The 23,445-nt window shown below is 49.8% G+C and overlaps 1 protein-coding gene across 2 annotated transcripts; it reads right to left on the bottom strand.

The window, feature by feature from the left end:
* Window positions 1-16,410: 16,410 nt before the first annotated feature.
* LOC3291560 (uncharacterized) lies at window positions 16,411-23,063 on the bottom strand. 2 transcript variants are annotated; one of them, XM_061653517.1, is made up of 3 exons: window positions 22,783-23,063; window positions 22,537-22,666; window positions 16,411-22,451 (listed from the first exon to the last, which is right to left on the bottom strand). In XM_061653517.1, exon 3 carries the CDS (start codon window positions 22,448-22,450, stop codon window positions 16,997-16,999), a length of 5,454 nt encoding a protein of 1,817 aa, XP_061509501.1. In that variant the 5' UTR covers window position 22,451; window positions 22,537-22,666; window positions 22,783-23,063; the 3' UTR covers window positions 16,411-16,996. The 2 variants fall into 2 exon arrangements, with proteins under 2 accessions (XP_061509501.1, XP_061509502.1); XM_061653518.1 differs by having other exon boundaries at window positions 22,537-22,700; window positions 22,783-23,058.
* Window positions 23,064-23,445: the final 382 nt, after the last annotated feature.

Below are 23,445 nucleotides of genomic sequence, written 5' to 3'. Positions count from 1 at the left end.
ACCGGGCCTTATATAGGAAACCGACCCCGACCCCGACCCTTTCCACGTGTCGCTTCCACGCCCGCCCGCACATCCCATGCAGGCAAGTGAACGAGAGCGAACGGCACCAACACAGGCGCAGCGGAAAAAACGGACGAATCAGGACACGCCGTTGCAGGCAGGTGTTCCCGCTTTCCATGGGAACCGAAAACCCCGGCAAAGCAGCGAACGAAGGGAATCTGAGTACGGAGCCGAGAGCGAAACAAACAAACGACGAAACACAGTGCACACAAGAGAAGGGGGAAGGGAAAGAAAGGTCGAAAAAAAAAACATACACAGAACCGGACTAAATCCCTACCAAAGTGGGTAAGGGGAGTGGGTCGGCAAGGGACGGCACGGACCCTTCGGGCTGTGCATTGCCGGGAAAGGACCTGCACGTAATTCAATAACACACATACACACAGCCGTAGGTGGATTGAGGGTGCGGACACAAGTGCGGGACGTTGGGGTGGAGAAGGATTTCGAGCGAGCAAGCAAGCAGGACCAAGCGCAAAACCCGAGCCTCGGGACCGATTTTTCGTGAAATCGTGGGAACTCAAATCTTTTACAGTTTCCCACAGACACTTTTTACACTGAAAAAGCAGCCTTTAAAAAGCGGGCAGATGGCTAGCGAGGGTGATTATATTTTCGGTTAACGCTTCGTTCGCTTGTTCCCTTTTTTTTCTGCTGGGGGTTTGGTTGGTTTGTTGCTGCCTCTCTCTTGCGCGCGCAGGATGCTGCATGATGCTGTTCGCTGTTGATCGCTGTTCAACGGCGGCGGCGGCGGCGGTGGCGGTGGCGGACTAGGAAAAATGATGGGCGAGAGATGACGAGAGCGAAAGGATCGCCTGGGCGGAACACGGAAGATAAAACCCATCGCAACATTAAGCGCTCAGGACGAACACAACAACAGCGGCGCACAATCTTGCTGGCTCGATCTTGGGAGGCAGGGGCAGGACCCCGGCGAGTCCTGCGATTGTGTTGTGTTTTGCGCTATTCAGAGCCTGGGAAAAATTCGACGATCGCGATCGTTCCTTTCGGAGCTGGCAAGGGACCCATGAAAAACACGTGCACTTTGTCTTGGAAACGAAAACGGATCGACCCGTCCCTCGCTTTGCTTCTTCTCTCCTCTCCACCCCAGTGTATGTGTTGTTGTTTTGAGTATGGGTTCCGCTTCTTCCCCTTCCCTTTCATCGTTCCTCCGTTGCAGCATTACCCTTCCCAGGTTTTCATTCATGATCAATTAGACTCCTTTTTGGCACAGCGATAATCATTTACGGGTGTTATTTTCTCTCTCCTTTCTTCTCCAATTCGAGCGGCTTTACGCATCACACAGGGAGGACATTCTTGCGTGTTACTTTCGTGAATCGCTCTCTCGCTCTTCCGCGCACACCGTATTTTTGTGCATTTTATTTTTGGTTAATTTCTCATCGTTCAACCGGTAATCGAATGGAGCGTTTTCGGTCAGATTTTGGGCTACTGGTGGGTTTAGCCTGTTTTTGTGTGTTGTTGTTGAGCTGTATTCTTTTTTTTTTTGTTAGGTTTTTTTCTCCCTCTGTTGTTGCGCTGGAAAATGGTAATGTATAACAATTTGCTGGTTTACGAGTTTCGGCTGTTGTTGGTTGCAACGGCTTTTTTCCTCTCTATACATTTTTTATATCATGCGTTCATTTCTTCGTACCGAATCCCGTTTCGAGCTATCGAGCATTATCCTTCGAAGCTTCGAAGTGGCTGGGAAAAGGGAAGACTCCGGGAAGTGTTTTGGTTCGGGCCAGGGGGTTTGTTATTTTGCTTCTCCACACGGCACACAACAAACTCGGGAAAGGATAAACGTTCGATTCCCAGGATTCAACCAGGGACGATGGTGCAAGTGCACGAGGCGAAGGATGCAATCATAATGTAACTGTGCGGGGTTTTGATTAATTTTTGTGTTGCTTCCCACACAACAGTTCCCAGGACATCTTCGGGGACTGTCTGAAAGAGCCGAGGATAAGCACTAACGCTAAAGGACAAGTGTCCGAGCTCATCGGCCGTCTCGGAGATGGTGGGAACCGCTCGGATGTTTATTTTTTCATCCACACCAAGCTGTGCGATGCTTTCTCACGTAATCGATTATCCCATTTGCCGTATCATTATCCCTGCCCCAGTTCCAGGGGACAGTTTGCGGGAACAACCTTTCCCATCGTTCGTTTATCATCGTTTGTCCATTTGATGCATTGATACGTTGATTGAAACCAAATCAACCAAACAGTAAGGCGAGGAGGAATTGAGACTTTTCACACACACCGGCTAACGCAGTGCGTTTGTTTTTCTCTCATTCGTTTTCCCCCTAATGGAACGACTTGCCCAAGGGGTGCACTTGCCCCCGTCTGAGCGGGAACAGGGAATTCCCTTGCCGTGAACACTCACAACACGTGCTGATGTTTGTTGGTGGGGGAAATCGGTTGGACGCGACAGGTTTTCCCAGGACCCAGGACCGTATCGCAGGCAAAGCTGAGCTGAGGTGTAAATTCCAGCACACTGGGGGTAAAGGAAAGGTTCACTTGTTACTTGGTTCGAGTAGTTGAAGGATCAAGGGATTAAGTGAAGGGTGAGAACTTCTCGGTGGATTTCAGTTCGCTTAGGAGGAAATCCATTTGGAAGTCCTTTTTGGAGATAACAGGTCCGTTCAGAGTCGTTGCAGAGGAGGAAATAAATGTTGTTGTTTATTCATTTTTGTGAAGATTTAAAAAACCATTCCCTTAATCTAATTCTTCATATCTCATATGTAATGGGTTTCCTCCTTCTAATAACTCTTTTCTAGGAATGGTTTAGTAAGAGGCGAATGAGGCCAATTGGCTCAAAGTCTCTATAAAAATAAAGAAAAAAAAAAGGTTTAATAGTGGCACCAGTAACATAAAAGATCCTAGGTAAGCCGTCATGGGATCAATCCCCAAATAGACCGCGCCGCCATACGTAGGATTCACTATCCTGCTATGGGGGGGAATCAATTAGTCACTGAAAGCCAAGCCCACAAGTGAGTACAGGCAGGCCTTGACCGACATCGGTTGTTTAGCCAAAGAAGAAGAAGAAGAAGAGGTAAGCCGTAGCAGAGATATAAACGATCGTACACAATGTAATCCCAACCTAGAGTCAATCGTTGAATGTGTTTAGTTGTTCCACCTAATGTTGTCAGCTACTTAGGACCCCCACAGTAGCATACCTCTTGTAAACCAATATGTTAGATTAGACTAGATTTTTCATAGATAATTTAAAACCTCTAGAACCCCCCGCCAAGCCAATCGTAGACCAAACCCCCGGGCAACTGAGATTATTTACGAGACGTTTCAACACCAGTTCCACTTGTTCCGAGGTGTCCCGACGCATTCCCCGGCGCATAATGAGCCATCTGTAAAACAGTGTTTCTCCCCTGCCAAGCACGTCCGTGGAAAATCCCAGCCGAGGGAAAACAACGCGTGCTTCCCTATGTACACCCAATCCTGGGAAACAATCACTTTCCTTTCATGCGTTACATTGCTTTCATGGGTGGGAAACAAGAAACAGGCGTAACAAGTGAATATGCAGATGCCCACGTACACACATGTACGTGCCATCCCCGAGCCTTATCGGTTCCAGTGCAATAAAGTTTACAGCCCAACCCAACATCCATCCATTACACGCCAGTGCTTTTCCCAATTGATGCCCAATTGGTGTAAGCGACGAACGTACATACACAGCTGTCAATATTTGGTGACCCACGCTGCTACACGTTAGCCTAGGCGCGCTGATTAAGTGCTCTTTAGCCCAGCATTAACCCCGAGCCAAGCCCCCGAGCCCAGGATAAGAGGGAAGAAACTGCCAACAAATCACGTCCGTCGCGCGGTCGGTGTCTCGGGTCTCGGGACGAAACCAGCCAGAATCAATTGGTTCTGTGCCAAACGATTCTCCTCCCGCTTGCCTTTTGCCGTCGAGTTCGTGTCAAGTGAAAAGCTAACAGTTACACCAGCGTTTCCCGCCTGTAGTCACTGTGTATGTGTTGTACAAATGCATAAATTGTTTAAACAATTTTCCATTCCCCTGTCCCCCTGCGGCTCAAGGATGTGTAAACACACTCACCGACCGACCGGGGAATGGTGGGAAAAAAAGAATCGTTCACCAAACACAAAACGCATCGCAGCGATGCAATAAAAACAAGTTGACAATTTAATGGCCGTGCACAGTGCACTATTGCCCGGCGAGGGTCGGGGTTTACCCATCTCCGGGTTCGGGGGGAGGAGCGGAAGAGCGTAGCGGGCTAGCTTGTTCGAGCCTTCCTCACGTCTCCGATTTTGTAAGGATTCAAATTTGAGACAAACCAGAAACACGAAAAAGGCAGAATCCTGATTGAAGCGTCCACAAGAGGAACCCTTGTACACGTACACCCAAGGGGAAGGGCGAGGGGAAGGACCGTACCGCAACCATAACCGTGCAAGGACCGCTTCACGGGGGTTTTTTTTCCCGTCCCAATTTACACCCGCACTAATTCTGTGCTGAGTGGTGAAACTTTCCCAGGCTTCGAGGCGAACAAGTGTTCGTTTGCTTTTAGCGTTGCCTTATTATCCTGAATCGGTCCCTTTTTCCCCTTAACCGAAAGGAGGCAGCGAGAGAGAGAGAGCGCAAGAGCAGGAGGGAAAACGCCCCGTAGTCACGTCTCTCGTTGTCCGTCGTCCGGTGTGGTTGTGATCCTTGTTGATCGATGTTTGCCCAAGTATCCCGTCCCGAGGATCCCTACAATCTTATCCTACTTCAATATGTCCATACACACACACACAGGAATTCATTCCCTGGGTCCAAACCCTTGGAGGTAATTCTATCCGTCGCTGTCGGCGTTGAGCGTTGTTTTATGATGTTTATGTCTAGGTCTGGCTTTTTTCGGTTCCTCTTCCCTAGTCTCCTCACTGTTTTTATTTGTTTCCTTGCGTTTGCTTTCCTTAGTGGCGGTCCGTTTTTCCATAGCGTTCTCCGGTTCACCCCCTCCTCGGTCTCGGTCAGCTTTTGTGGAAGGAGGTGCAGGGGGACCCGACGGGAGGAAACCGAAACGTGATGAAGATCGTTCACGGCCCTGCTGAAGGGAAGATCTAATAAGGAGTAATAAGGGATCGATGAGCACAGGAATCATGTTTCTCGCTTGCGGACCGAAGCGGAAAGTGGACGCACGGAGGACAGCAACAAAGGAGAGCCCAAAGAAAGAGGAGAACAGTAAAGGAGGAACCTATAATAAAACACTGCCAGCGGTCGGGACACGGAGGACGGATTTTTCGATATATTTTCCCACACTTTCATTGAACACGTGCACGCAGTTAAAAGGATGAACGGTTGCGAAGGACGGGAGAAACCGAACGGTACAAAAGTATATATTTGGTTATGTGTTTGTGTGTGTCTGTGTGTGTATGGGGCACCACCGAGGACGGGACGAGAGTTTGCGGTGATGATAATGCTGCTTGCGGTGGTCGTCGATGCATCGATGCAAACCTCAAACGGCACAGGGTGTGCAGTAAAGGCATTGGCCCGGTGGCTTTACATTCGGGCATTTATTTTAGGGTGCAGTATTGGGTCGGGTCGGGAAAAACCTGCTGAAAATGGTGCTGGAATTTCCTCGCTCGGTGCTGCAGGTTTTACTGGAGGGTGATGGCATGTTGAAGTGTAACCATAAAGAGGGGAGTAAGGTGCGTCGTTTGGGAAGCATGTGTGCAAGAATTTCGTCGCAAAGTGTATGGCACAAGTATGGCAAAGTGTATGGAAAGATGTTGGTGGAAGTTGTTTAAAACATTTGCATATTTAATAGGTGAAGACGAACACTGTGTAAATACAGAAAAGAAACATGATGAAATATGAATATGAAAACATAAAATGGAAAGTGCAACGGAATCCTTTGAATTCTCTAATCTTTCTTGCTCTTTTGCATCTAGTCGTGTCATTAGGAACCTGTTTGGTTTGTCTATCGTTATGAATTTATCAAATTTTCTAAATTATTTAAAACGGAATAATTTGAATTTTTCTTTATGCATTTTTTTAGTGTTCTGTTATTCATGTTTTTTTTCATTATTTATAATTCCTACTCGTTTTTGTTTACTGTTCCTGTAAATTTGCGAAAGTGTTTGAGCCTGTGAAGGCTCTAACTATTTTTAGATTTTTATGTCTCGTATCTTGTTATTTGTATATTTTCTTGATTATACTTGAAGTAGAAGTAAATAGTAAAGCAAAACAATTATACAAAAAAAAACATTAATTTTAAGTCATTGTAAAACAAGAACATTGATAGAAATAAACAACCCGAAGCAAATTAACTGAAAAATAGCTAATAAATCAACCTCAAGATCACTCTCCATCAAAATATCGACACCACCCTGTGTCGCCTTTTTGTATTCCTTCTACTGCTTTTTTCTGTTTGGTTGGACATTTTCAAAACTGTAGGTACTTTTTTATCCTTCTTCCCCGAGGGTCTCGACTTACTGAACATGAACAAACTTGAAACGCATTCCGCCTCTCCCCGTCCTCGTCATCGTCGTCACCCTCCTTGCCCAAACACGCGGTGAGGTGGGCGAGAAAGGGGCACAGAAACGAGCTAAAAAAAACCCTCCAAAATTAAGAAGATGGAACCCATTCTCACACGTTGCATGTTACAACACACAGTCCAACTTGTCCACCCCGCCCGCTCTGGCCCGCATTTCCTCCCATCGCCTCGAACCGATGCAACGATGCAAGAAGAGACAACAAACGAAAGGAATGGAGGAGTAAAAAAATGGAAGGTTCTGCTTTTCTCGGGTGCACGTGTTCAAGATCGAAAGCGAACCGCGATCCCTCCCCTCCGTCCCGTGCCCGGACCGATCGCGTCTGTGTTGCTGTGCTTCTGCTTCTGCTTCTACCACCGCTGACCAGGGAGGAGGCTTCCGTGGCACGTACTAAAATGGGTAATCTACCATCCGAGATCACCCGATTGTGATTCCGCTGCCCGGTTTGCTGCTGTGTTTGGTACTGTTGTTACTGCTGCTGCTGCTTTCTGCTCCTTTTTTCGTTGCTGTTCTCCGTCATGCGAGGCCTCCGTTCGAAGGCAATTGTGTTTCTTTTCTCTGCTGTGTTTTCCACAGTTTCCGAATGTGATTCTGAGCGCTCATTCTTGCTGTCCCGGTCCTGGGATAATAGGAGCTTGGCACTTCCCGATCCCTTTTCACGTTACGCCGAATTAGAAGTCAATAATGTTGGACAGAAAGGACGAGCCCCGAGATGAATAGAGGTGGAACATAGAGCTGGGCAGAAGCATTCAGACACACACACACAAAAAGAAGAAAAACCAACCAAATAGGAGGTGGAAATAAAGAAAGAGAAAGGAAAGAAAAGGACCAGCACCAAACAAAGTAGAGGAAGAAAAAAAGGAAACATTTAGAAACATTCTAACGCAGGAAAATTATGACTCGACTTGTTCGATCCTGTCCAACAATTCGGGTTCGCCTTCATTTCTGGTACGTTTTGTGTCGTTTTTGTGTGTTCATTATCCGGTGCTTCTCCTTCATCAGCCCGAAGAAAACCAACCTACTTGAGGGTGTAATTTTTCTACTACTTTTTTTTGTGTTACTCACGAAGGCGCAAAGAATAGAGTCCCGTCCGTCCGGTCCCGAAAATTAGACGACCCCCGGTAAAAAAAAAAACTGGACGTGTTGAATGCCTCGAAAGATGTGAAAACCCTACGGGTCCTAATCGATCAATTCGGTAAAGGCCAGTAAAGAAGGCAAACCTCGATGGCTTTAGCTCGATATAGGTTTGAATGGTTGTTCTTCAATTCTGTCAGAGGTTTCTTTAGAAATTATTATCACATTCTTTGCTTTTTGTCCGATTTTTGTGTTGTTGTTTTATTGGTTCGCCCTTTTCTTCAGACTTTTGGTTAGTGGACTGGTGGATTGTTCGGTTTTGTTCGTTGTTTGTAAAAGGACGGAACAGAGAGACAGAATAGCTGATTCCATCGCTCAGGACAATCGATTTTCCATTCCCGATGCTATTCAAGTTTTGTTTCAACGGTTTCACCGTTGCTGCTCAATTCAATTGTACCACCGGTGTGTTGTGTGTGTGTTGAGCTGTCCTTTCATCCGTCCAATTGGACCGTAGTTGCAACCGTGGTAAAAACCCTGCTAAAGCCCTAATTTAAGCTCATCGGCAACTATGAAATTTGTTGCCTAATAAATCGACGTAACGCATACACAACACGTCCGGGGGGACAAAAACCGATGCTGCAGAAGATGCAATTGTGAGAAGATTGTGGGAGAAGGTAAGACGGAATGAGTCATGTTTTTCTTCTGGGCAAACAATCCGAAGACGCAACATAATAGCGTCTTGAACGATCCGTTTACGGTTGACGAGATCATGAGAGGATGGGAAAACAGGGGCCACAAAAGTCACCGTTTACCAAAACCCTCGAATCTAATCGATCGAATTGGCCGCTACAATAGCGATCAACGATGACCCGAAAGGGACACTCTCTGGTCAGCCGGGGGATTCGGCCGGGTGAAATTGTTACGACATAAATTGTATCGCCGCCGTCGAAGGTCAGTGGAAAGGAATTATCCAGCTATTAAACACACGCCAAACCTACTGTCAGGGGGAAGATGCACCGGGTGTGGATGACCTTTTGTGTGATGAGAAAGTAGCTTGATTCTTATTTTATTGCCATTTACATCGCATTCGTGTCCTGTTTTTTTTTCTTTTTTGTGGATGCATGAGACCGTGGTCCCGGGAACTCTCGTCCTATTAAGAAGCGATTGCGTGTAAGCCCTCCAGGCTGAAGATCGGGAAAGCGGAATGGCCAGGTGTTAATCTTCCGTGTGACGAAGTGTTGTGCAAAAAAAAGAAGCAACTAAAGGACCGTTAAGGGTGGCAACACAATTATAATTATATTCAGAAAATCTCTGTGAACGAGTGAAAGTGCCTGGCGGGTCAATGCGGCGTCAATCCCACTACGACGGCAGGATGATCCGGAACAGTGCCGTCCGGCTGGTGAAAGAGGCCCAGGCTTTCCCAATTATCATGTTTATCGCTTTTTCTAATTAGGGCCGTTGCGGTAAGAGGGAGCCCGCAAATAAGTGCTTCAAATGTGGAAACAAACGGCTTCTTGAAAACATTCTTTGCGTTGTCCTTTAGGCGTTAATTAATTTACAAGAAACGGTGGACTTTTCGCTTTTTTCTGTTCCCCAAAAAAGCAGTTCTGTTCATTAAACTGTTGATCCAAAATTGTGGATTTTTACAAGGAATTCGTGCAGGGTTAGGCTTAAAACTAGCTTAAATAAAAGATAACAATCTCGTCAATATTAACACATCAAACAAACATATCCATCCAACGTCATCCAGCTCTGCGCGCGCGCGTACGTAATTGATTCTTTATAGCGAACGAAGATCAAAACACGTGCCACCGCTGAAAGGGCACCGTTGTACGTTTGTTTGTTTGCGCATTCGTTCCCGACACGCTCCAACACGCGCCTCAACGCAACCCAAACGCGCTCGAGCTTCCGCCCCAATCCAAAGTTGATCGATGCGAATGGATCTAACGCACAAGAAAATCGAAACTCCTAAGGGAAACACACCGCCGCTTCCCCGCTCTTCGCGTATCTTCTTCCGCTTCCGATGCGCAACGGGCGGTTCGGTAGTTTGGGAAGTAATTCCCTTACCTTCTACCCTCTCACCCAAAAAAAAAACGGAAAACAACATTTGCTCAATAAGCTAATAACGATGCCGATTCCTTTTTGGAGGAACATTTGGCAGCAAATTTCGGCCACCGACGTCATCGGCATTAGTCTGGCGCATTGATCGGGGGCGCACAATCCGCTGCGTTGTCCTGCACGTGGAGGCTGTGCTGAAGATGCCTTCTCCCTGCACCACCCCGCACTCCCCCCCCCCCCCCCCTTCGCCTCTCGCTGACGCAGAATCGCCCGCAAAAGGCCCCCGAAACCCAGCCAAGAAGCAGGTGTTTTTTCGGCCGTGTTCTTGACTCCAATCTTGCCCCAATCCGGAGCGCCTTGTTTTTATCACTGTTATTATTTATTTTGTGAGAACCGTGCGCTGGCGCAGTTTCCCACGCTCCGGAAAGATTTTTTTGCGCGCCACGTTGCGACGGGGCTGCTTTTTTCTCTCTCTCTCCCTCAGTTGCTGCTCCTTCACTTCTCGCACTTTCCTTTACCCGGTGCCCCCGGAAGATATATGCAACAAAACAGAAAATAGCAACAGCGCGGCCCGAACCGCCCGAGCGAAAGCGAGTGGGAAACTGCAACACACCGATGCACCTGGCGTTTGGGGAGCGCCAATTTGGAGCGACAAGTGGCACGAGAGATGACTCCTTCGTGTTGCTGTTGTTGTTTTTTTCCTTTTGTTGGCGCGGGTTGGGCAAGAGCGAGGTTTTGGTCCTGTCCGCCAACGGGAGCAGGGCCCAGTTTCGTATGCGCGAATCCTACCGAAAACCCGCGTTACGGCGCAAAGATGCTCATTAGCTAACCCTTCGGTGGTTGGTGTTGATGGCATCTGCAGGATCATTTGACAGGAAACTCCTAAGAAATTAATACACGGAGCCTTCCAAGCTGTCCTTTTTCATCAACATGACATCAACATTTTGACAGAAATTCATCATGAACCCTCAAAAACGATACGCTTCAAGGGTTAATAAGCACACACAAACGCAGCCTGATGAGCCTTGTGTAAGAGATGCCATGGGAAACCAGCTAGTTGATGCATCGGGCATAAATGGATGCAAATGCTCCCGTTTTTTTTGTTGCGTTCTTTATTTTGTAATTTTTATTCCAGCCCCCAAACGCGAAAGGATATTATATGATGGGGCGCGGTGGGGCGCGTCCGTCCGTCCGACAGGTTTTCAACGGTCGATCAAAAAGAAAGGCTAAAATGAAGATGAGAAATGATAGCCACACCAGTGAGGCAAGTGAATTAATAAGCAAACTCAACACAACACGAGCGAGAGAGAGCAAAAAAAAACCCCAAAGCAAATCCCAGAACCGGTAGCTTGGGACATGGGGCCCACCGAGGGAAGGGGTCAGAGACCAAGTGGGTCGGGTGTCAGGCGGCTGAATTCATATTTGGGTGCAAATTGTTATTCTAACTTTTAATGAGAGTCCTTCTTCGCCTCGTCTCGTGTCTTTAAATGCATGCAAATTTGTTGCTCCACTTAAGGATGCCATTTTGGCTGCTGCTGCTGGTTTTTTTGCCACTTCCTTTTGTCGCCATCTTTTCGGATCGCTTCGTCACCTTTAAGGTGGTGCCGTGAGAAATATTTTCTGTTGGACTGTCTTTTTTTTGTCGCTACCAGGCCGTAATCATCGCTTCTACCAAAAGGAACCCGATTTAAAGACACGTTTTGCTGTGGAGAAAATGCGTGTATTTCGGGCGAGGATCCATTATCACTACAAAGTGTGCTTTTTGTATGCGTGCGTTCAGCCGGTTTCAAATTAACGAAATCAACTGGCTCAGTTTAAGGGAAGAGCCTAAGGAAGAAATAAATTTTAATTGCTAAAGATGCGCCGAACACAACGCGCATCTTCAAAAACATATAAAAATGACAGTAATAACACAACTGCACAACCACCATCATCGGAAAACAAACTCGCTTACCACTCGCCCACAGTCGAAAAACGTACAATTAATACCTTCTTCTTAATTTCTAACCATCCCAATAAACCTCCAACCCCCGGCCTGTGTCTTGCGTCGCGCGGGGGCAGGTCGGACTACCTACGAAGCTGGCAGGCGCAGCAAGTGGTAAAAAGCCCCGAACCTGACACCCATGGGCCCTTATCGAAACCTGTCAGCTCGCAACGGCAACGGAGAACGGAGCGGGTAGGAAAAAAATGGTAATTTATTTGTTGGAAAAACAAGCCTCTGCAGGAGTGGAAAGCCAGCGGGAGGGGTCTCGGGAACACGTACACGATGCATGCCAAGGAGTGTCAAGTGTGTGAGAGGGTCTTCAACCGTTCCGTATAGGAATGAACACGTGCAAGGATCGGTTCCAATAAGTTTATACCGCATCGAAGCGGGGTCTTGATTTGAGTTTTCTTCTTATTGTACGTTTTGTTTGCTTAGGGACATGAAGATTTTTCTTATTGTAAAGGAACGCATCGGTCAAGCTTGATGAGCAAGCGCTTGCTTGGATTCCAGGTGAACAAGGTTCATAGCATTCCAACTAGAAAGCAGTTGGATAATAGAACTGGTTATACTGTCGGCGTCTTTATTGTCCGCACAACATTTGAAAACAAACCCAAAAGGACCTTTGAAGCGATGCACATCTTTAGGACCTTTTATGATGGACCAATTCTACGTAAATGTTATTGCTGGGGTTGCTTTTTGATCGACTTTTGTGTTACTTTTAGCCCAAACACTAAACCTTCGCTCATTGCTTTTTCGTCGGCGTTCCTTCTTTATGTTTCATTATTTCGATAAGAAACCCATTTTTTATCAACTTCAACGTACAGCATACCCGAAACCTAACGACCAAAGTCATAAAACCATAAAAATCATTGCTCAAGCCTTTTTTTTCTTATCTACATCTAAACTCTCGAGGATCTTCGCGTGATTTATCTATTCTGTAACGCTGCGCATGATCGTTCGATATGTTGACGATGTACCAAAGCCAGTAAAAGATCTGTTTTTTTTTTCAAAAATTATCAAATCCTATGTCATTCAACAAACACACCCCGAGGGATATATGCTCGTAAAACAATTCAGTACCAAAAAAACTGTACTCAACCAACAACCGACAGCGTTGCCGTGCGGCTTATCTGGCCAACTTGTTTGCCTTTGACCCACGTTTTATGTTTCACGCCAACAAGTGATCAGATAAGACACACACTCTCTCTCTCTCGCACACTCAAGATAGGGCCCCGTCACATTCCCGTGTTTGGCCTGTATCACGTTTCGACGACCTTCCCCGAACGCGCAACGGTCTTGCGCCTATCTTATCCTTAACGATCCGTTTCCCTTTTTCGTCATCTTCTCTTCCAAGAGGTATTGCTCTACTCCGCAAGGATTCGTATGCGTCACCGATCGTTGCGCATATTGCGCCAACAATTACGCATCAAGCAAACGCATCGTTTTTTTTATCATTTTTCATTCTTCGTCTGCTTAAGCGTACGTAAAGTGCGGCAACAAAACAAGGCAAGGAAAAGAAACGTACGCAAAAGCAAAAAAAAGGGAAGCAAAGGATCCGCTCCTAACCAGCGACACTAATTATGCGCATTTGCGTGTCGATTCCGCTCCCCGATTTCCTTTCTCCAACTGCGAGGGCTTTTTAGTTAGTTCCTTTCCTCGAGGAGAGGGGCGTGTGTGTGTGCGTATGCTCTTTTGTGTTAGCTCGTGAGTGATTTCAATTCCTTTTCCTTCAGCATTGCAACACATTCAGCTACTTATCCCTGGCGGTCTGCTGCGGGGTGGTGGTGGTGCTGCGTAGTTGTTAATCTTCTTTTCCCTTTTTGCTTCGCGCATTGCGCTAAGTAAAGGCGAGTAGCTCCATTAGCTAAAAAGATAGAGGAAGCGGCAGAATAATAAAAAAAAAAGCCAGGGAAGAAGGAGACACAACAAAAAGTGCACGAACCAGAGCGCGCAAGAAGCAACAAAAACGCAAAACCTCTAACCGAAAACAGAAAGACACACACACACAGAAAAAGCTATCCAAAGAAAGGATTGTTTCGCGCCCGGGAAGGGAGAACCCGAAACAATATCCATTAAATCGCGCTACCGACACACATTGCCGCGCGGGCAAGGGGGAAAGAAGCTAAAAGAACCGGCAAAAAGCAGCAATAAAAAACAGTCCCCTTACCCTCTCTCTTCCTCTCCCTCTCTTTCTTTTACGCGCATCACACACACGAAGAAAAGGGAAGGCGCACCACAACACAACACAACAAAACTCGCGCTTGTGCCACGGATTTTTCCTCCAGCCCTCTAACCCCACCAACCCTGACGGGCTGTGTTTTATTCTGTTTCCCTCACACCCATTGGCGCCCCACCCCTTCATGTGCTGCTTGCCCTTTCCCTCTCTCTCTCTCTTGCCCACCTTACCGGACAGGGCACATTATAGTTTTATTAAGCTAAATTGGCTCGAGCTCAACACGTGATACTGATGCGGCTCTCGAGTGCGCAGCGCAAAGCGTAGCTGCGAGACGCGGGAAGCTGTGTGCGCCGCGGCCAAGCCATCTGTTTATGCGCGGCGAGCACGTTGGCCGTGTGTGTGTGTGTGTGTGTGTTTCCCTTTTCAATCCTCCTTTATTCATCACTGCTTCGGCTCCTGCTTCTCCCTCTGCCCCGCTGCCTCTTTCACACTTCCTCACGAGCGACATGTTAAAAGCCTGTGCAGTACGGGCCCAACTGGCTGCTGCTGCTGCCCGCGCGCGCAAAGCAGTACCAACTCGTGGGAAAATGTCTTCCGAGCGCAAAGTTTCCCACGAACGCGTTCGCCGTATATATTGATGCGGTTTTTTTGTTGTCTCTTCTTTCTTTCTCCCTCTCGTAAATGTAGAGCGCGTGCATGGGATATGGGGAGATAGAGGGAAAAGGCACTATATGTGTGTGTGTGCTTTTTTGAAAGGGGAAGGGGAACCGAGGCGGTTGGGTGAAGAAATAACACGACGCGAAACACGAGACACAAGCTGCTGCGCACTGGGCCGGCGGGCGAGAAAAGGAAAGCAATAGCGCAATGGGCATGGGTTTTTATTATGAATAAGCTGCGCGTACCACTTTTGTTGCGCCCTTTCTTCACCTTTCTTCCCCCCCCCCCCCCCGTTCGTGCCACTCTCCCCCCTTTGTCTCTCCCCTCGCCCTACAGTACATTCATACCGAGCTCGTGTGCATGCTTGAACTTAATAATTATTTTATGTTTTGATATTTAAAACCAACTGACAATTCTATGCTCGCTTGGGTGTAAGTGAGAGAAGGAAGGAGACAGTCAGCGAGCGTGTGCGTTAGAGAGAGAGAGTGTGAGCGCTCCGTCGCGTATTCAAAGTTGCTTTCAGAGAGCGTTCGTCTGTTTCGCACGTTCCAAAGCCTCCTCGGACCCGTTTTGCTCCCTTCCCTACCCCGACGAGCGCCGACGAGGAATGGGTCCGCGGGTGGTGTGTGTGTGTGTGTGCGGTAGGCACAGCAGCACCAGCAGCATTAACGATACGAAAAGCGTGTTTGGCATGCTTCAATCGGTCACCGCCTCACCCCCTTTTATTGGTTCTTTTGGTGTGTTTACGCAAACGGGGTGGAAGGGAGAGGTGGGAGAGAGCGGGCATTGGAAGTGGGGTGGAGACCATTTTCGAATCCGGTCTCACACTGGGACCAACTCCGCTGGGGATTGCCGAGGGGGGAGTACCGCGAACGCTCTCCCCTTGTTACGTCTCCCCTCACCCCCCCCCCCCCCCCCTCAGACACGGTTGGATGGCACGAGCTCCGAAGGCACGAGGCAATTGACTCCGCTTTATGCTGCCGATGCTCGTTGACCTATTGGGGTGGGTTGGCGTTAGAGGGGCGGAGGCGAGGTAGCGGAGGGATGATTTGGAGAGATTGGACGGGTTTGGGTTTGGAAGAGTTGAGAATGTGGGTGGATGGGTGAGATTGACCACCTTACCTCACCCAACCCCTCCCCCCTTAAGGGGGGTTATGGGGGTTGTTTCAGCGTTTTTTTTTTTTTCTTCAAACCTTTCCAACTGGACAGACTATGTGGCTGATTGTCGGTGGACGGGGACACACACACACACTGGTCTAACTTGTGCTGACACACACCGCTCACTTGGGGAATCGTAATCGGTTCGCTGTGGTGGTTGCCAAGGGTTAGCGCGTTGCTGATGGTAGGCGTTGAAATTCGATCAAGTGCAATTGCACCATGGGGCAATGCCAAATTAGAATTGTGCTGACAGGGTAATGTCACACTAACTGTTGTTAAGCCAATATAAAACGCGCTACCGCTATTCGCACAGGGGACATATTTATTTTAAAATCTCAGGCCACGTGCTTGCCCTTTTAACATCCGACGGCAGACAGGTAACGGACCGCTGCTCCATTACCATGATAATCCCGGTGCTAATGGTGATCGCATGTCGACAGGAAGCTTCCGATCGCTGCTTAATGTACAGTGCGTATCAGTTTGAAGATAACCAAAAATAAATGCAACTTCCGCCCGGGGCATGAAAAATCACTGCAACCGCAAACCACACACACACGAAGACCGTGACCGTATGGCGGAGCGGGTGAGTTTGCTAAATTGATAGACAGTTTTGGGAACCGATACGGAAATGGGCTTTTACGAGGCTGAAGTAAACACACACACACACACACATGCGCTTTGCAACTGAACTGGCCCGTCATTTGCTTATCAGAACCTTCTGTGTATCCACGTCCCAACATGATTTATGTCTACCATTTATAGTGCTGTCGTGCGGCGCGTTCTTGCGCGTGCCGAGATAGAAATGTCTTTATTTAAGTTCCTTCTTTGGTCGTTTCCATTCGCTTAGTTCACACATCACAAATAAAAAAATATATATGTATTACGTTCTTATGCCCATAAAATTCATTTATATTTAGATAAGTAGCTTCACTATTTGTACTTTCAGACCTATACTCAGTTTACGCTACTAATTCCCTTGCTGTACCGTTCTGTTCGACAGTGAAAACATGAGGCAAAGCATTTGTCGCGTTTTTTTGTTTTATTCGCTCTATCATCACTCTTAATTCAGAAAAATGTTTCCATAATTCCTCCAAAATCCTTACTTTGGCATTCCTTTGGAATTCATCTAAGCTTGATCACAACGTTGCAAATACGATTTGATTAACTCATAACAAATTTTAAACATGAATAAACTCGATACGTTTTTAACGAACAAAATGTAAATGAAAAAAAAAAAATGAAAACCTATAATCCTACCAGCCACAATTTCATAATTCGAACGATTAAAAAAATCGATGTAAAATAAAAACAAAAAGCTTGTCCACTACACCCTAAGCTCACCTAATTCCGTGTTGTGGTAGCTTTACGAAGAAAATACTTCGTATCGATCATCTGCTGATACACAAGCTCTTTACAGTCACAATCGGTGTACAGCTCTACCTCCAGCACGACGGGCGTTTTGTCCGTCTTGGGCGGGTAGTGGATAACGCGCACGTAGAACGGTGTCTTCAGTAGCTCCACCAGCCGCCGGATGACGTCCTCGTTGCGGAGCCGCGAGTTCGGCTGAACGCTCGCCAGCCGCACCATGACATTGCGCAGCGCGATCATACGCAACCCGATCGGGCACTTGCGCAAATCTTTCTTAGCCACCGTTTCGCGATTCAGATAGTCCACGTACAGCACGCGCACCTGTTCCCGCTCGTCGTCGATCTCTTCCACGATGGCCCGATAGTACTTCCCGTCCACATGGTAGGGCGCGAGACAGGGCGCACCCACCTCGAGCACGCTCGCCTGCCAACGGTGCAGCGGGTTGCGGGACATGGCCACCGTTTGTACCTTCTCCTCCATGTTTGACATCCGCACCGTGTGCCCCTCCAGATGCGGAAAGACGTGGAACGTCAAATTGTCCCCATAGTTGATGAAGTCGGCAAAGAATCCAATCGTCGACGGTTTGATCGGTGCCTGGTGTGGAAAGCTGCGTGCTATCGGATCTTCGCTCTGGACAGGAGAGTGGCTCGTGTCCTGAGTCTCGTCATTTTGCTGGGCGGACAGACGGGACGATGTCTCAAATTCGGTCGAGTCAAAGGAGGCCGGTGATGGGAGTGGGGTAAGATCTAGTGAGATCTCGCTTTCCTTCGCCTGACTCTCGTGGTAACTCTCGTCGTCCGGATCTGCGTGAATCAGCTGAGCCCGGTTAAACCGATCGTACTCGTCCTCTTCCTCCGGTAGATCGTTCGGATCTTCGATATCTTTACTACAGACATATTCCGCTTGCAACTGTTCCATCAGCTTCTGCAGCTCGCTCCTCTCCGATGTAACGCTTGTAGACAAGGTTGTAGAGATCGGGTGCGAGGAGGTGCTCGGCTGGTTTATCATCACGGCAAACTCGCTCTTCCGGGGCGGTACATGTTCCGCTACCCAGCTCGCGCGTTTCTCTGGCTGCTCCGAGCGCAGCTTAAACATATTCAGCTCCAACAACGCTTCGCGCACTGCAACCGAATCCTTCAGCAGAGTGAGATGGCACGGGATGGGCAGATGACGAGCGGAGCCATCGCCCGACCAGACCGACGTGTCGACGCGGATTTTGCACAGCTTCTGCACGAACAGTCCGTGGCACACGATCAGTGCATCTTCGGGCCACAGGGACGTTACGGAGCAATAGTCTATGGGCAGTATGCCACTCAGCCGGAACCGGTGCGACTGTACCGGCACCAGTCCACAGGCCGACGCTGGACGCAGATCCTGCAGCGAGCACGTCTCCTCGTTGCCATAATCGACGAACAGCACCCGATACGTGCGGTAAGGTTCGATGACGAGCTGAATTTTTCCGCGGTAAAAATGTCCATCCACGTGGTACTTCACGAAGCACGGCTGGCCGCTTTCGAACTTGATCGGAACGGCCGGCGGCGGTGGACCATTCTGCACGTGCTCATTGATGGTGTCGCGCATCCGGGTCAGCACCGGCTCCTGGCTGACGTCGTAAATGTACACCGTGCCGTCGTTACCGATGTACGTCGGCATGCCCACAAACACGGTCTTGTCGAACCGAGTCGCCTCCGGCCAGTCCGCGATACGGTCGACCGCGACGTCGATCAGCGACAGGGCGGCGGCGCACGCATCATCGATGTCCACCTTCACGTCGGACTCATTGCCGTTCAGTAGAGTTTTTGCCGTTTCGTTTCCGTCCTCCCCGGAGTCGAGTTCTTGCGAGTGCGTGGAGACGGCGGCGACGGTCCGAAAAAACTGCTGCAACCTGTCGTACTCGGACCGCATCATCTCGTCGACGGCTTGCTCGAACAGCTGCACCTCCTCCAACGCACCTTCGCCCTTGGTCGGGAAGGTGCGGAACCGGCCGGTCGAGTGGGCCAGTCCGCGAACCACCAGCAGCTGGTTGATGTTCCGGTACTCGGTCCGTTGCGGTGCCAGCGCCTGCCGCATCGTCTGCCGTATGCCCCACAGCACCACCGACAGCGCGCGGCCGACATCGTCCGACTTGTTGGGCGTCTTGGCGTCGAGCGAGATGGCGTGCTTGTCGTACGACTCGATCGTATTGATCAGCGTGTCCAGCGTCGTCTGATGCCAGCTAGTGTTGCCCCCTATCGGTTCAATGCACGCCAGCCGGCACCGCACCGCTCCCGGTTGGATCTGCGAAACGTTCGACGTTAGCCGGGCCATATTGGTACGGTGCACCCGTACCGATTCGGCCCGATCGATCAGGAACACCTGGTACTGCAGAATGGCTTCCTCCTGCACGGCCGTCACCCGGCCACGGTACCATTCGCTCGAGTCGCCGTCGGACGTTGCCGTAAACACGACGCACATGTCCCCGACCGCCCAGTTGCATTCGCCCGATCCACTGTCGTCCTCTTCCGCCACGTTGCCGTCCAACGCTTCGACCATGTGCTGCTGGATCGTGTTGTGCAACCGCTCCAGGCACGGTTTGCGCGAGCACACTCGCACGTAGAACTCGTCGGGCGATACCACCCGCAGCATTTCGACCATTATGCGAGGATCCACCAGCCTGCTCGGCTGCGAGGCAACGCTCGACGTGCTGGTCGGCGTAGTAGGCGCCAACACATCAGTCACCGCCGTTTCCAGCATGCGATCGTTAATTTCGCTCTCCTTTCCCGCAATGCATTGGGCGTGACCCTCGTGCACCAGCAGCTTGTTGATGCACGTGTCGCGGTCCGCCTTGTTGTGCAGGTACAGCACCACACCGTACGTGTTCGTCACTTTGCACAGCTTGCCCATCTTCACGCTGAACCGCAGCGTCTTACTTCTGCCCATGCGATTGAACTCCTCGGCCGCTTCTCGCGTCCAGCTGAGCGTGCCATGGTTACCACCGCCGCTGCTGCCCCCATTGCTCTGCGGGTAGATGTACTCCAACCGACAGCAAACGGCGAGGGGATGCTTGCGCAACGGCGCACTGTCCAGCGGCAGCAGGTACAGATCGTACCAGTGCACCGTCAACCGTTCGCCACTGTCCAGCACGTACACTTCGCACGCTCCAGTCGGAAGCACCGTCTCGATGCGGCCCCGGAACCAGACCTTGCTTCCCTGGTCGCCTAGCGTGAACCCGCACACCAGTCCCGCGTACGGATGGAAGCACTTGCGCTCGCCCTGGCATAGCTGGCCCAGCTCCTCCTGCAGCGCTTGGAAATCCTTCGTCTTCCACTGCATTGGCATCAGGTAGAACTGGTCGGGCGATAGCGAATGGGTAATCTGCACGTCGAAACTATCGTACTCCCTCAATTCCGGCGCGCGGGGAATGTGCAATCGCTTCTGCGCCTGTGCCTTGGCCTTATGCATCCAGTGGTCCAGCAGCGCGAGCCGTTCGACGACCTCACGCCGCCGCTGCTCCGTCGCGTCCGTCGGAATGCAGTGCTGCCCGAAGATGAGCGTGCTGCGCAGCGACATGGGAGCGTAGAACCCTTCCCAGTACACTCCCGGATCCTTCCTGCTGGAGTGCTTGCTGGACCACGAGCGAGTGGTCACCGGAGGTTGGAACAGATCCACCATCTGGCCGCCGCCACTATTCTCCACCGTGAACATCAGCATGTTGAGCTCCGATACGAATTCCATCATGATCACGCGGCACTCTTCCGGCCAGGACGCGTTCAGGTCGTCCGGCTTCCAGCCGGGCGGTGCTACGCCGTACAGCGAGCAGCGGATCGCCCGGCCCTCGATGCTGGCCAGCTCCTTCGACATCGGTCGCACACACTCGTGCGTCACCGTTGCCTGCCCGCCGTAGTCGATGAACTGCACCCGGTACGGTCCGCGCTGTTCGGGCGTTGTGTTGAGCAGATCCAACACCATCGCCCGATACCAGTTGGCGGTGGAGCTATCCGATCGCACCAGGTACAGCTTGCCCACGCGTACTTTCAGCGGATCGATGCCGGCAATCAGGTTCGCTTCGTAGGCTGCCGCCTCCTGCTGGCACAACTCGACCAGTGACGTAGTGGTGTCCAGGTTCAGCGCATCCTGCACGTAGAATTCCTGCGGATTCACCACGCACGTCACCTTCACGCTGGTAAAGTGCCGTTGCAGATCCTTCTCCCTGTCCGCGTCCTTCTTAGCATGCGATACACGCTTCGTCAGGGAGATCTTGTAGCTATCGTTATTGTCGTACGTCTGGTGACGGCTGCTGTGAGGGCCGCTGCTCGATCGCTCGGAACGTGGTGGTTTCTCCTTCGCTGCGCTTCCTCGTTCCCGGCGGGACGAACTCTCTCCTCCCTCGCTCGAATCGTTGGTAAAGGTTCGATCGGCGACAGTGTGGCGACGTTTGGAATCGCTCAATTCACCCGATGTACCGGCAGGTGCACACTTGTTCTCGGCACTGGCCGCCATCGGTGCGAGCTGCATCACTTTGTTCAGATTCGGCACGGTCAGCTTGTAACACCTGCCGATGCTTTTGACGAAGCTTTCACACTCCGTATAGAAAATGGCCGCTGGGGCAGTGTAGTCCCGCTTTATCAGCTTCAGCGGTTCGGATTCGAGGAACGATTTCACCTCCTTGCCAAACCTCTGCCACGACTCGTCGTCGGCTTCGGGCGGATCGCTCAGGAACCGTTTCGAGCGTGCGTACAGCTTTTTCAACCGTTCGTTGGAAGCCTGCAAACGCTGCTGCTGCCGTTCCGTGTGCTGCCACTGGTCGATGAACGAGTTGCGCACCTGCCGCAGCACGCGAATCTCCTCCATCTGGAGCGCATTGTGCAGCGATAGAAAGTGGGCGTTTATCTTCTTGAACACCTGCTCGGCATTGGACGGCAATGACTTGTTGCGATTGTCCAGCAAGCGTTTGGTGGTTTCGTAGGAGTAGTACGCATTTTCTAGCAGGTTTTTCAACTTCTTCGGTGTGCCTATCTCGTGCGCTCGAACTGGCGCGATGGTAAAGCTCATTGGCGTCGTCGGTTCGTTCGCAATCGTCCGCTTTTCGCGCTGATTTTTCTCGTACATCGCATACTGCAGCAAGTTGTCGAGCTCTTCCTGCTTTCGCTCCACGAGCCCCATCATGTAGTAGCTCGGATGGAGGGCGATCGTGGCATCGCCTTGGACGGTCCGTAGCAGCGTTGGCTGCTTGCACTGCGCACACAGGATCGTATCGTTGCAGGCATACTCAGACACACAATCACTGCACATGAGATGCTGGCAGGCAAGCAGGAAGGGCGTCCGGTACACCGAATGGAAGTCCGTTTTGTTCGTGTACGGCAGTGAGCACATTCCACATTTCGGGCTCGGGACCCATAGCAGGGGACGATCGGTGTCCACCAGATTAGAGATGCGTGTTTCCGTCATTCTGATCAAATGGGAAGATAGTACGTTGGTGTGAGTGAAAACGATGGCTATTGTCACGGAACAATCAATCCTCTGACACAACCTACCTGAAAATTCTATTGTACCGGCTTCTTGCGTGACAGCCGGCGTCCCCCGTGTCCGATCACTTTTGCTGTTAGATCAATCTTCCCTGCCGTTTTGTTGGCGTTCTGCACTATATTTCAGCGGTTGTTGTGTCTTAAAAAGTGGACAAGAAAGGATAAAAACACGCCTACTCATACGATGAGCTGAATGCTCGTTTGCTAACTTTTCCGAATAGCTCGCTCAACAGGCTGCCCTTGCCGTGGACTTACCCAGAATATCAATTGTATTGTCTTGTGACAGAGACGGTGTTCGCCGCGTCCGATCCTTTTTGTTGTTAGAAATAGCTGTTCTTTATTTTCCCCCACTTGCCGTCCGACGGCGTTGATCTTTAACGCTGGGTAGCGTGTTGCGCTAATTATTTCGCTGGTTTAGCCCAGAATGCTGAGATTTTCTGCAATTTCACCTGCACACAATACGCCGAGCGCTGACCAAGAGACTTACCATGAAAGTGAAACAATTGTTCTCGTTCAGGTAAGCTTCTCCAGCAGGATCAGTGTGGCCAGATTTTCTATGACGGTGCAGTAGGAGTTTCAGATTGTTTCGATAATTTTCGGTAGGAATTTCAGATTTTTTCGTTATATTTTGAAATGTTTAGTGGTGGGGGGAAGGAGACGGGGTGGGGGTGCTAATCTACTCGAGAAAATATGTACATCCTTTATTTATTTATAGGGGATGGATTAGATTTGGTTAATAGCGGTTATACATATAAGGTCATTTTGAAGTGTCGTTCTGAAAATTGCACTAGCGATTCTTTGCCGTAGAAGGTTTGAGATGCAAATTTTCTTCTGAACGGTAGTGACTCCCTTTTCTCGGGAGATAAACAGAAAAAAAATTAAATAATTTGAGAAATGGTTGCATGACTTATCGGTTGG

This window comes from Anopheles gambiae, chromosome 3 (assembly GCF_943734735.2).
Source record: "Anopheles gambiae chromosome 3, idAnoGambNW_F1_1, whole genome shotgun sequence".
Classification (NCBI taxonomy): domain Eukaryota; kingdom Metazoa; phylum Arthropoda; class Insecta; order Diptera; family Culicidae; genus Anopheles; species Anopheles gambiae.
The sequence above is the reverse complement of the archived record's forward strand: the minus strand, read 5'-3'. Positions and strand labels throughout refer to the sequence as shown.

Coding starts and splice junctions, on each gene's coding strand:
- LOC3291560 (XM_061653517.1), bottom strand. CDS start 22,450: ATGACGGAAACACGCATCTCTAATCTGGTGGACACCGATCGTCCCCTG.